The sequence below is a fragment of the Corythoichthys intestinalis genome, chromosome 1 (genome assembly GCF_030265065.1).
Source record: "Corythoichthys intestinalis isolate RoL2023-P3 chromosome 1, ASM3026506v1, whole genome shotgun sequence".
Taxonomy (NCBI): Eukaryota; Metazoa; Chordata; class Actinopteri; order Syngnathiformes; family Syngnathidae; genus Corythoichthys; species Corythoichthys intestinalis.
The window spans coordinates 50,145,652-50,158,836 of NC_080395.1; the positions used below are offsets into that span (position 1 = coordinate 50,145,652).

At 41.0% G+C, this 13,185-nt stretch overlaps 1 protein-coding gene across 2 annotated transcripts in view; it reads right to left on the reverse strand.

The window, feature by feature from the left end:
* Positions 1 to 1,575: 1,575 nt before the first annotated feature.
* Positions 1,576 to 13,185, reverse strand: part of cdkl5 (cyclin dependent kinase like 5) — a 49,322-nt gene continuing 37,712 nt past the window's right edge. For both annotated transcript variants that reach the window (XM_057844647.1, XM_057844640.1), the window contains exons 18-21: positions 9,842 to 9,947; positions 9,572 to 9,736; positions 9,275 to 9,487; positions 1,576 to 5,124 (exon numbers count right to left, since the gene is read on the reverse strand). In XM_057844647.1, coding sequence (XP_057700630.1) covers positions 4,717 to 5,124; positions 9,275 to 9,487; positions 9,572 to 9,736; positions 9,842 to 9,947 — 892 coding nt within the window. In that variant the 3' untranslated portion in view covers positions 1,576 to 4,716. The remainder of the gene's footprint in view (positions 5,125 to 9,274; positions 9,488 to 9,571; positions 9,737 to 9,841; positions 9,948 to 13,185) is intronic.

The window sequence follows — 13,185 nt, forward strand, 5'->3', positions numbered from 1 at the left end:
ACAATGACTGCATTCTGGCCGAATTCACTTTGGCCTGTGCCCATTAACACACCAATATCCCTGTCTACTCTAGATATAATACTACAGGATAGAATGTCGTCATAGAAATCCATTGATTGGACTGCTAGCAGTACGTCTTGTTTTGTATATCTATGTGCGCTTGTCCTCGATAATAACGTATGACGTAGGGCGGCCGCATCACGTTTGTTCCCGGAAATAATTAGCCCCCACACTAGGATGGCTGAAAAACAGATTTTTTGCGGGGAAAAGGCCACCTGACAAGCCAGAAGATGAGCCTACAACCTCGAAGAAAACAAATTCTACGCTACTTCCCAATCACTAAAGACCCACGAACTGCGAAGGAGTGGATTTGTGAACCGTTTGTGAATAAACCGAGTGATTCGAGCATGTCTGTGCAACAGGAGGATCAGCTTGTAGCGATCGCAAATGACGGCGACCTTAAACGTACTGTACATTTGAGACAACAACTCTACCAAGGTTCTGGATTAAAGACGTTCCGGAATATCCTGACATCGCTACGAGAGCACTGAAAACCGTGCTACAATTTCCAACATCGTGTCTTTGTGAAGCGGGCTTCTCTCACTCTCCCATCACACCTAGATGGGACCATCTCATCTCAACGAAACAAGCTCAGGCCTCCCACTGATTCCGCGGGTGAGTTATATTTTCCCTGCACTTAACACAACGGGACTAAAAATACGTTATTTTATATTTGCTGTATTTTTCTGCCGCACATTGCCGATGTGCAGACAAATTTTGCATGCATGTAACGTTAAAAATGGCCGTGAATGCAGTGATTCAAAAGAAAATACTACAAAATTTCTTTAAAGATAGGAATATCAATTTGCGTTTGATCATTGACTGACATGTAGCTGCACACAACAACTGCACGCCGCTCTCTCACTTAACGACTTTGCCGTGTCGTTAAGCATTAATTTACGCCACTTTCGTGTTGCACATGTATGTTTATGATGTAACGAGTTTTTTTTAGCACTGTTTGATAACATTGAGAGTCCAACTGAATATAAAAGAGGGCTTTTTCACCGCCAGAAAAGCTTTGGGAGCAAAATTTCATAGGGAAAAAAAAGACCCAAATCACACCAGTCCGTGGTGCAAAAAAGGTTGGGGACACTTGGCATAGAACATTGATTTTGATTTGATATTTATATCTGTAGCGCTGCAATGCATGCTAGTAGGTATGTTGGACGACAACAGTGTTGACAGCAGGTGGCAGCAGAGGTTGACTGTCTCCCCCAAGAGAGCAGTGGTGTCCAAATGAACCTTCTTGTAGCAATGAAGTTTTACAGCACAATTAGTTCAAAGCTTCGTGGTGGGTCATTAGGTCTTATGACAGTCTTATGATGCCACTGTCAAAAGTGCTACCGGTTGATACAGTATCTTTTGACGTAACAATCCCATAATACAGCGAGGACAGCTTCTAGTCCTTGGTGACTTGCCTATGATCAAATACTGTTTTTCTGTCAAATTTGGTGGGTGGCGGCTTATAGTTAGGTGTGCCTTATAGTGCTAAAATTACGGTAAATGAAGCTCACCAACTCACTTCAACAGTTCGTCGGCACCGAGATGCCAGCAGATGGCGCCAACACAATTGTATTATATAAAACAGTAGGTAGACCAAAACAACCATTCAAAAAAATTGTGATTTTTTTTATTATATCATAATCGTGTGGACAGTCAGTATAGATACACTGTATTTCTATTTACACCTTGTAAGAAGTGGGCATCTGTGTAATGAAAACAAGCAACTGCTGTCCTCGTAATAACATTCATAGCTCAGGGAGGAAAGTATTAGTAAATGTATGTGAAGTGTTGGGGAGGGTTGAAGCCATGTTTTTCCATATTAAAAAGTGAATGTAAGGCTTCAGGTCACGGCAAGGCAAACCATGTCAACACTGTTTCTAGTGATGATGTAAACAAATCAAATACAATCAGGATTTTCAATAACCACGACATGAGGCAGCTAAGGATAAATGGATATTAAATGTGGGCTCCTAATCCCAGTCTCCCTCTTGACTATGTTTAGCTTCAATTACACTGATTTGATGACATCAGTCAATTCATTCAATTGTTTAATCAATGTTATTGCTTTTAATCACTCAAGTAACGAGCTATTGTAGTAATTTACCATTTTGCTTTTGTTTCTCTTTTTTAGACTGACACATCTTTCTACAATGGAGCTATAAAGTCTACACACCCCTGTTCAAATTTTAACATTTTTAGATGCAAAATTGAGTTCGAACAAAGTGGTTAGTTAATACTGAAGACATTCCAAAATATTAGAGGGTGTATACACGAATGCAACCAAATGATCTGAGTTAACTTTTTTTTATTTTCAAACATAGACTTTCAAATCAACGCGCTCATTTTTAGCAACACAAAAACGTAACATTTGAACAGGGGGTGTGTATACTTTTGCTATCTATCTATCTATCTATCTATCTATCTATCTATCTATCTATCTATCTATCTATCTATCTATCTATCTATCTATCTATCTATCTATCTATCTATCTATCTATCTATCATATAAATAGTCCCTGATTATGGATATTAAAAACAACTCAAAGAATGCAAACGGGCACAAAATATGTAAACCCAAGCTTAGAAGAGGTAAAAATAAATACATAAGTTTTGTTGTGCTGTTTCTGTATACATCATGGCAGAACTGCCACCAACCACGCATGGAGTAAGTTGTAGGTTCTAGCTGATTGGGTTTTGATCACTAACAGTTGTATAATTTGTAGTCTTTTAACCAGGTTTTTTTCCCTCACAACCTATCATGAAATCCCACCTATAGATGACGTCATGAATTCATGTTTTGACTCATTCCAAGATGCTCACTTTTCACAAAAACAATTTCTTGGTACTCAAAGTCCAAATATAGCAGCAAGGAAGAGAACTGCTGTTGTCATGTCAACAAACAGCCCGGAAATGCTTTCAACTGCTGGACACTTATAATCTTTAACTACATGTCTAAGACATACATTTTTTTCACATTGGGTAATCATTATTGTCCCTAGGAAAGAAAGTGAAAAGTGAAAAAAATATTAAAATCTGTTGATACCATATCAAAATGAACAAAAGTGACATTCACCATTAAATAGCATTTCTATTCATCTCTGTCAAACTAAAGCGCTTGTAAGTACACATTTAACTCTGTATATCCTTATTATAATCCCATATAGCTTATTAGAGATATATCTATCGATAGTATTCTCGGATTTTAAACAAATAATAAATTATGTTGCCATAAATCGTTGTTTTTTTTCTCTTTCTCGTGAAATATTTGAAAACATTTTTTGCTTTCGTGGCCACCAGGGTGTGCTGCGGGTGTGTTCTTTAACCAGAAGATGGCAGCAGAGGCAGGTTCTAGTCCACCAGTTAGAACCTGATTGGGTGGAACGCTTGAGCCTTTATGCCAAAGCCGAAGTACTTTGTCCTCACTAGTATCACAATTCAGTGTACTAATAAAAAAAATAAATAAATAAAAATCACTGCTAGTAAAAACTACTGTGCTGCACTAGCACCACATCTGTCACTCAATAGTTGCTTCCTAGACCCAAATGGCATCTAAATGCCCACTAGATGTTGACCTACAATTTGTAGTAGTGTGGAGAAATGACTTAACAGTTGTGGAAAAATCATGACTCGTGCACCTATGTCATGTTACTAGTGCAACAACAGCAAATAAATGAATAAAAAATAAAACCAACATAAATATAATGTGAGCCATTCCACTCAAGGCTGAAGCTTCTTGCAATGTCACAATGAGGTAGGACACCCGTTGGGGCAATATTTGTATTTTATCAAGCATTTTTGGGGATATTTTCTGAACAATTTCTGACTAAACTCTCACAGCAGAAACTTTCACGTTGAAGTTAACATTCTAGTTGCGTTTGAGCGTGCTTTTGAAATTAGACCCATCAACCTCATTGATAAAACAGCTAAGATTATCTTCCAAAGTTGCATATTTTCAAGCAACTTTCGCCAAGTTTTAAAAAATCAGCTGCAAAATACATTGCCCAGGTGGCGTAAATGATCAAAATGAGGCTCAGAAGTTTGTTATGTTTGAAGAATAGATTGTAAGGCAAACATGTCTTTGTCTTTTTCTGATCTTGAACTTCCTCATATTTCCTCAAATTTAAAGGGAAACACTTCACCAATTTTGTAATGATTTCAAATATCTTTCCAGTTTTGTAAAGCTTGTCGAAAGCAAAATAATGACAGTCGGAATTCCTCATTTTTGGTCTCGGATTAGGTGGAATGGCTCACAAATGCTTATTTGCTATCCAGTTTGAGGTCCTTACACTAGTACACTTTCCGTCTTCACTAGCAAAGTCAAAATTGGATTACTAGTAGTGGTTCACTAGTATACACATGTATGCACGGGTGTACAGAAATCGATTACACAGTTTGTCTTACTAGTGAGGTAAGAGAGTGTACTAGTTGGTAACTGGACCTTGAGTTGGATCAAGAATACGGAATAAATGCTCAATCGGCTTCCCATAGGGCTGGTCCCTTTGCCAGTGCTCATTAGTGGTACGGGATCGCCATCAGGTCATCACGTGGGATGAGTGCAAGAAGCTGTCATGTCAACTGTAACCAGATGATGAAGCCTGCTTCTTTTCTCGGCAGGTGCGTCCACGATGAGGCGCTTCGGTTTGAGGTTGGCGTCTAGAGCGCCGTCTCTTTCAGGTCATTGAGGTTTGGCATTCTGGTGCGGGAGGCACGGGTAAATGTGGGTCCATTCTGCCCCGATTTGATGCCCAGCTGTTCAGCCGTGAACTGCGCGCCCTCGGCCCGTTGCAGTGCCGACACGTGCCAGGCAGACTCTAGCTGGCCCGGCAGCGGGTAGCTGGCCTTACGACTCTTGGCCTGCGACGACCCGCTGGCCCCGGAGTGGCCCCGGCTCTCGGAATGCCCCCTGCCCTCAGTGTAGGCTGCTTTAGCTGGCGGAGGGGGGTTGGGGAGGGGGGGCTGGAAGCGCAGGTCTGCTGGAGGAGGAGGTGGAGCAGGGGGCTGGCCTTGGTTTGGAGACGGAGAAAGGTGAAGGAGCCTGCGAAGCGACTTCAGCGGTTGGCTCTGCAAAGCGTGGAGATGTCATCAGAAAAATACGTATTCAAGTCAAGTCTGCAAACATGAGTACCTGTAGCTGTTTCAATAGGCATGATTTGCTAGTATTTAGGACACTTGGAATGTTTTTAAGGACTTTAAAAACACTTTTAAAACAATACTAATATGCTTACCGGTGTGTTTCTTGTCCCACATACACTACGATTGTTGTTGATACCAAAGTTTACTTATTGTTAAATGCCACAGTGTATAACAAAAGTGAGTACACCCCTCGCAAAGTAGTCTGTGTGCAACTTATATAATAAAGTTAATTTATTTTCCCCTCAAAATAACTCAAAATATAGCCATTAATATCTAAACCCCTGGCAACAGAAGCGAGTACGCCCCTTAGAAACTACGTACATCCCTAAATGTCCAAATTGAGTACCGCTTGTCATTTTCCCTCCAAAATGTCATGTGACTCGTTACAGGAGTGCTGTCAGCATTGCTGCAGAGATTGAAGAAGTGGGGGGTCAGCCTGTTAGTGCTCAGACCATACCAGACCCGGCTGCAGAAAGAAATTACGGGGGGGGGGCATCACATTTTTTTGGGGGGGGGGCACACTTCTTCAATGTAAATTTAGCCGTAACAGTGGCGTTTTTACCCGTTATATTTTCTGATGATAATGTCAGTCAGTGTAACTGCAGGAGGTGGCAGTGCTATCCCTTCATGTTGACTTTCGGCCGCGTCTTTGTCATGGCTTGAGTTCGTCTTTAGTTTCTTGAAAAAAACACGGATGTCCATTCCAATTTGAATTAGCAACGGAGGAGCCGCTCAATTGCCATTTCTGTAACCGGTGTTCTGCCAAAATATGCTACATCGGCGAAACGTCCTACATTAGTCGAATTTGACACCTAAAGTACTACCGTGCGCTCTAAACTTGTTTTGTTTAGATGCATACAGGAATAAGGTACTAAAAAATGCCTGCAGAAAATACTTAAATGTAGTTATATCAAATAAGGACGGTTTAAAGACGCTACGTGACTAATGTGGTCAACTGCTTCAAAGCTAACACAAAAAAACACAATGGTTAAAAGTATGAGAGGGTAATACATGCAAAAAGTATCTTTGAGGCTGTGAAAAGGTTCTAAAGAACTAAATAAAAACAAAAATAGTGAGTAATCGCCGCCTCTAACCGATGTGCGCATGCGTGTGAATGCATGCGCAAGCGCCCTGAGCATTGTGTAGACGCTTCGCCGCGTAGTAAGGAATGGCCGAACACCGGAGCAATCCCTATCCAATCGCAGTACACAATGGCCGGCTACTCAGCCCGCCCCCCCTTATCTGTGATTGGCTAGAAATTGCCTACATTCGCTGCTCTGATTGGTTGAATTGAATGACGACAGATCAAGATAGGATGACTAGAGCAGTGTTTTTCAACCTTTTCTGAGTCACGGGACGTTTTTACGTTGGAAAAAATCCCGCGGCACACCACACCAAAATGTTCCAAAATTACTTTCTGTATAGTATATTTAATTATAAAATAATTTCTCAGTATGTATACTTGCTCAGTGTGAAACGTTTAGCAATTAGGCTTGAAAAACTATCAGACAGGGGACTTGAGCAATGCATTTAAGCACATCAGGGCTGGCCGTCTCACTGACAATGGCTTTGCAGACAGGTAGTATTAACGTCTGCCACAGTTTGGGACTTTTGGGATTTAGCAACAAAGTAACTGGCTTTCAGGGCGTTCTTATTTACCTTTGTAGTTTTTCTCAAAAAAGTTGCCCATTTCTCTGTTTTCATGAAGGCGTACAAAATAATCCATCGACTTGTTCTGAAGCGACGGGCGTTCATTTGGAGATGACGTTTAAACTTGTATGGCGCCATAGCGCTAGATAGCCGCTTGTGTCGCGTTCAAGAACTGCTCGGATTTCTAGGCATCTCCCACCTAGCTGTCCTCGATAATGTGTTGGAATAAAAAAAAGAGGGAGGAGTAATGGTCGTCACATATGGATAAAATGGAAAGGACACTTTTGTATATATCGACACTTGACGAGTCAAATAATGAACAGTAGATGTGCTGGGGTCCAAATTGTTACGGAGAGCAAGGTGGCTGATGCCTAGAAATCCGAGCAGTTCTTGAAGGCAACACGACTCATCTGCACACAACCGAGAACTTTTTTCCCATTCCTTCCTTCCTACTGCAACTTTGCCCGACGATGTTAAAAAAAGCGACATTGGATAATTTCTCGCGGCACACCTGACGATCTCTCACGGCGGCGGCACAATCGGTTGAAAAACACTGGAATATAGGATTCATTCTCCCCGTGTGTGTGTGTGTTTGTGGAAGATTTTTTTTTTTTAAATTACACAGTACAGTTTAATCGAGCTAGGGCGGGCACAGCCGTCCCTCAGGGCGGGCACGGCCCCCTAATGCCCGCTCATGCCACCGGGTCTGGACCATACACCGCACTCTATATTAATTGGTGTGCATGGCTGTCACCCCAGGAGGAAGCCTCTTCTAAAGACGGTACATAAGAAAGCCCGCTCGTCTCATCAGACCATAGGACATGGTTTCAGTAATCCATGTGCTTTGTTGACACGTCTTCAGCAAACTATTTGCAGGCTTTCTTTTGAACCGTCTTCAGAAAGGGCTTTCTCTTGGAGTGACAGCCATGCACACCAATTTGATGTAGAGCAGGGGTCCACAAACTACGGCCCGCGGCCACATTGGGTCCGGCCCCCTGAAAAAAAAAAAAAAATTTTTTTTTTTTTTTAATAGTGTTATTTATTTCCTGGCTTTTTTCTGTGAAGAACCCAGAGAGGGTTATTTGGTTATTATTTATTTAATTAATAGTGTTATTATTATATTATATTATATTATCTTATTTACTTTTGTTCCGTGAAGAATCCAGAAAGGGTTATTTGATTGTGGCTTTCTGAAAAACAATACATTTTTACATTTAGGCACTCCTGCAATCGTCACACCTTTCCTGTTACAAACTGACCCCGGCCCCTCATCAGAGAAGGGAAAAGTTATGTGGCCCTCACAGGAAAACATTTGGGGACCCCTGATGTAGAGTGTGGCGTATGGTCTGAGCACTAACAGGCTGACCCCCCACCTCTTCAATCTCTACAGCAATGCTAACAGCACTCCAGTAACAAGTTGCATGACATTTTGGAGGGAAAATGACAAGAAGTACTCAATTTGGTAGTCGTAGTTTCTAAGGGGTGGATTCACATTTGTTGCCAGGGGGTTGGATATTAATGGCTATATTTTGAGTTATTTTGAGGGGAAAATGAATTAACTCTATTATATAAGCTGCACACAGACTACTTTTCATTGTGTCAAAGTGTCATTTTGTCAATGTTGTCCCATGAAAAGATGTACTTAAATATCTGAAGAAATGCGAGGGGTGTAGTCACTTTTGTGATACACTGTAAAACAGTCTTCTACAAGACACAACTTCTATTCTACAAGTTGACATTAACTATGATCAGTGCTATTTTCTGTTAACTGGACTTTTTACTCAAGTCCAATACAGTGAGCGCTTCAAACTTCGCACCCTCAGTCCATTGCGGCTTTTTTTTTCTAATTAAAAACTATATACTGCATATAAATACAGATTTGAAGTTTTGATCTTGCCATAGATCCTTGGAATACGAAACTTCAAAGCGCTGCATGCGTCAATCATCGTTTAGTTTGTTAAACAGTTGCTGTGGCAACTCATTGTGTGTAAGTGAGCAGCTTGAGTGGACTCACTCAAAGAAGCATTTTATAACGGCAAGCATTTTTCTACTTTACTCTTGTTTAAAAACAATTATGTGGGACAGTAACATGTTTAAAACTTATCATAATTGTAACATTTGAAGTGCTTAAAACCATTCATTAAAATAAATATATATATCAATGTTTTTTTAATGATACTTTGGGGGAAAAAATGAAAAAACATGTCTTATATGTATCTCTATCCAATGCTAAATTGGAATAAATACACTGAACACACACACACACACACACAAAAAAATGTTTTTTATTATGGGGGTGGGCGCTACATCGCGGTTCTTCACTTATCGCGGCGGGATCTGCTCCCCATTTACTGCGAAAAACGAGGGATGACTGTACTTCAAAAAAGATTGTTCTCAGCCAAGTTCCAGCAAATTCTAAAGTATGTACCTGAGAATGCGAGTCCGCCGTTTTTTCTGTAGGCCAGTCATTCAGCCTCTCTCGCCCTCTTTCTCTTTCCCGGTCTCGTTCCCGCTCTCGGCTCTGCTCTCGTTCCCTGTCTCTGTCTCGAGATCGCTCTCGGTTCTTCCGACGGCTTCCGTGGTGAGAGGATGACTTGGAGCCCCTCTGCAGTGACAAATGCTCTTGTGTGTTCACTGGTCCCTTTTGACAATAAATGAACAGGGTGAGAAGCTCCACGTCGGCATGGCCTGAGCATTTTAACTTGTTAGTGTGAGTTTGGCATACCGTTGTACCAGGATACGGCGGTGGCGGAGGCTGCTGTTGCAGCATCGGCGAGGGCACGACAGGAAGGACTTTGACAGCTGAGTTGTGCTTGATGCTGTTCTTGGAGCTGAAGAGTGGGAAGAGGCTTTTCCTGATACTGGGGTTCCTCCCGTCCGCCATGTCGGTCTGCAGAGAGGAAAACTCATCACTCTCAGCATGGCGCCCCCATGGGCATCATAGTAATAATTTCCCTCACTGCAAATGAACAAGTCAAGGCCGCCTGTGTCTTACTATTTGTGTTTTCTTCTTTTTCTTTTTAATGGCTCTGAAGAAGCCTTGCTTTTCCTTCTCTTTGGCAGGCTCTGGAGGATTCATCACCATTGCTTCAGCAGCGCTCCTGCAATATGAAAGCATCATCCTTATCTGTGATTGTAGTGGCAAGGCCATATTGTGATAAATGAATTCACCTTCATCCAACTAAGAGAAGGTTGAAACACAAAGGGCACTTTCACATTGGACTAAAAGGACCAGGTTTCGGTTGGGAGCTACTTTGCAACAACACCTGCAAATGACTTGTTGAAAAGGTTCAGTATTCACACTGCGCCAACAGAACTTTCCGAGTAGAATCACGTGGACGAAAGGCACATTCATTGATTGGGCAAATTTAGAAGAGGAAATACCTTCCTCCTGGTAGAGGAAGCAGTGTGGCGTGTCACAGCAGCTCCACGTAATGTAGCATAAGCGCACCCTCCTCCACTTGCATTCACAAGTGAAGCAGGGTGCGCTTAAAGCGGACCGAGACCCATGACTTTTGAGCGTACCAGAATTTGTTTGTTCGGTCTGACACTCGAATTCGCCGACGGTGATGATAACCAGTGGTGAACCAATGGATCTACCAATATCAGATTTACATACATAAGTGTTAACAACAAGCATAATAAAGTGCTTGTGTAGCGTAATCTGTTTCCACCGATATTTATTATTGATTTCATTCCATGGACGACACGGCGGTTTCCCCGGCTGCTGCAGTTATCACAGTCTGACGATGATGAGTCACGTCAATGTGCGAATGCACTCATTTATCCGTTCAATTGGCTGACATACTGACATGTGATCAGCAGAGATAGTTAGCTCTGATTGGTTCAAATGTGCATGTTTTCTGGAACAGCAAAAAAAAAAAAGTTGTTGAACTGATGCGACAAAAAAAGGGCAATGTAAAAGAAAATCTTTAAGAGCAGGGAAAGAGTTGAGGAGGCTTATATATCATATTTAGTTTTATTTGCTCTGATGGGGAGGTTCAGAGCATCTTAGCTGTCCATGCGCACTTTGGACTTAGATTTGTTCATTTATGTTAGACTACTTATTCATTTCCTTATGATTTAAAAAAGTCAATGTGGAGGGGGAGGGCGGGGGAAGGGGGGTGAAACTGGAGCTTATAATGTTAGAGGAACAATTGTTTTTTGTTGTTGTTGTTTTTTTTCTTTTTGTGTGTATTCCTGGTGTGGTCTTTTTATGTTATTGTTTCCATGGTGTGAATTATTAGTTTGAAAATCAATAAAAATATTGTGGGAAAAAAAAAGTCAATGTTTGCGCGATCTTCAAAATATATTCCATTTCACTCTGCATAATATAAGTAATTTGTACTTATTTTTCTGAATGTATGTTACTTATATCTTTATTATTTAAAAAAAAGAAAAAAAAAAGTAAAAGTAAATGTTTACATTAACTTCAATTTTAATATACATCCTATGTTCTTAAGTAGTTAAAATTGAGATTTGGCATTTAGTATGTGAGGAAATGAGGGAAAATAAAAATCAGGAGATGGAGGTTGGGGTTATTGCTGTTTTTATTTTGCAAATCCTTGAAAAAATACCATTTGGAATGAAAATCAGTTTTTGTACAGTGCCTTGCAAAAGTATTCGGCCCCCTTGAACCTTGCAACCTTTCCCACATTTCAGGCTTCAAACATAAAGATATAAAATTTTAATTTTTTGTCAAGAATCAACAACAAGTGGGACACAATCGTGAAGTGGAACAAAATTTATTGGATAATTTAAACTTTTTTAACAAATAAAAAACTGAAAAGTGGGGCGTGCAATATTATTCGGCCCCCTTGCGTTAATACTTTGTAGCGCCACCTTTTGCTCCAATTACAGCTGCAAGTCGCTTGGGGTGTGTTTCTATCAGTTTTGCACATCGAGAGACTGACATTCTTGCCCATTCTTCCTTGCAAAACAGCTCGAGCTCAGTGAGGTTGGATGGAGAGTGTTTGTGAACAGCAGTCTTCAGCTCTTTCCACAGATTCTCGATTGGATTCAGGTCTGGACATTGACTTGGCCATTCTAACACCTGGATACGTTTATTTTTGAACCATTCCATTGTAGATTTGGCTTTATGTTTTGGATCATTGTCCTGTTGGAAGATAAATCTCTGTCCCAGTCTCAGGTCTTGTGCAGATACCAACAGGTTTTCTTCCAGAATGTTCCTGTATTTGGCTGCATCCATCTTCCCGTGAATTTTAACCATCTTCCCTGTCCCTGCTGAAGAAAAGCAGGCCCAAACCATGATGCTGCCACCACCATGTTTAACAGTGGGGATGGTGTGTTCAGGGTGATGAGCTGTGTTGCTTTTACGCCAAACATATCATTTTGCATTGTGGCCAAAAAGTTCAATTTTGGTTTCATCTGACCAGAGCACCTTCTTCCACATGTTTGGTGTGTCTCCTAGGTGGCTTGTGGCAAACTTTAAACGAGACTCTTTAAGGATATCTTTGAGAAATGGCTTTCTTCTTGCCACTCTTCCATAAAGGCCAGATTTGTGCAGTGTACGACTGATTGTTGTCCTATAGACAGACTCTCCCACCTCAGCTGTAGATCTCTGCAGTTCATCCAGAGTGATCATGGGCCTCTTGGCTGCATCTCTGATCAGTTTTCTCCTTGTTTGAGAAGAAAGTTTGGAAGGACGGCCGGGTCTTGGTAGATTTGCAGTGGTCTGATGCTCCTTCCATTTCAATATGATGGCTTGCACAGTGCTCCTTGAGATGTTTAAAGCTTGGGAAATCTTTTTGTATCCAAATCCGGCTTTAAACTTCTCCACAACAGTATCTCGGACCTGCCTGGTGTGTTCCTTGGTTTTCATAATGCTCTCTGCACTTTAAACAGAACCCTGAGACTATCACAGAGCAGGTGCATTTATACGGAGACTTGATTACACACAGGTGGATTCTATTTATCATCATCGGTCATTTAGGACAACATTGGATCATTCAGAGATCCTCACTGAACTTCTGGAGTGAGTTTGCTGCACTGAAAGTAAAGGGGCCGAATAATATTGCACGCCCCACTTTTCAGTTTTTTATTTGTTAAAAAAGTTTAAATTATCCAATAAATGTTGTTCCACTTCACGATTGTGTCCCACTTGTTGTTGATTCTTGACAAAAAAATTAAATTTCATATCTTTATGTTTGAAGCCTGAAATGTGGCGAAAGCTTGCAAGATTCAAGGAGGCCGAATACTTTTGCAAGGCACTGTATGTGTTACAGAAATAACTGCGTGTGTCTTTGCATTTCAGTAGTTTTAGGAGGTTTGACCCCCCACCCCCTCAAAAAAAAAGAAAATAAATAAATAAATAAATCC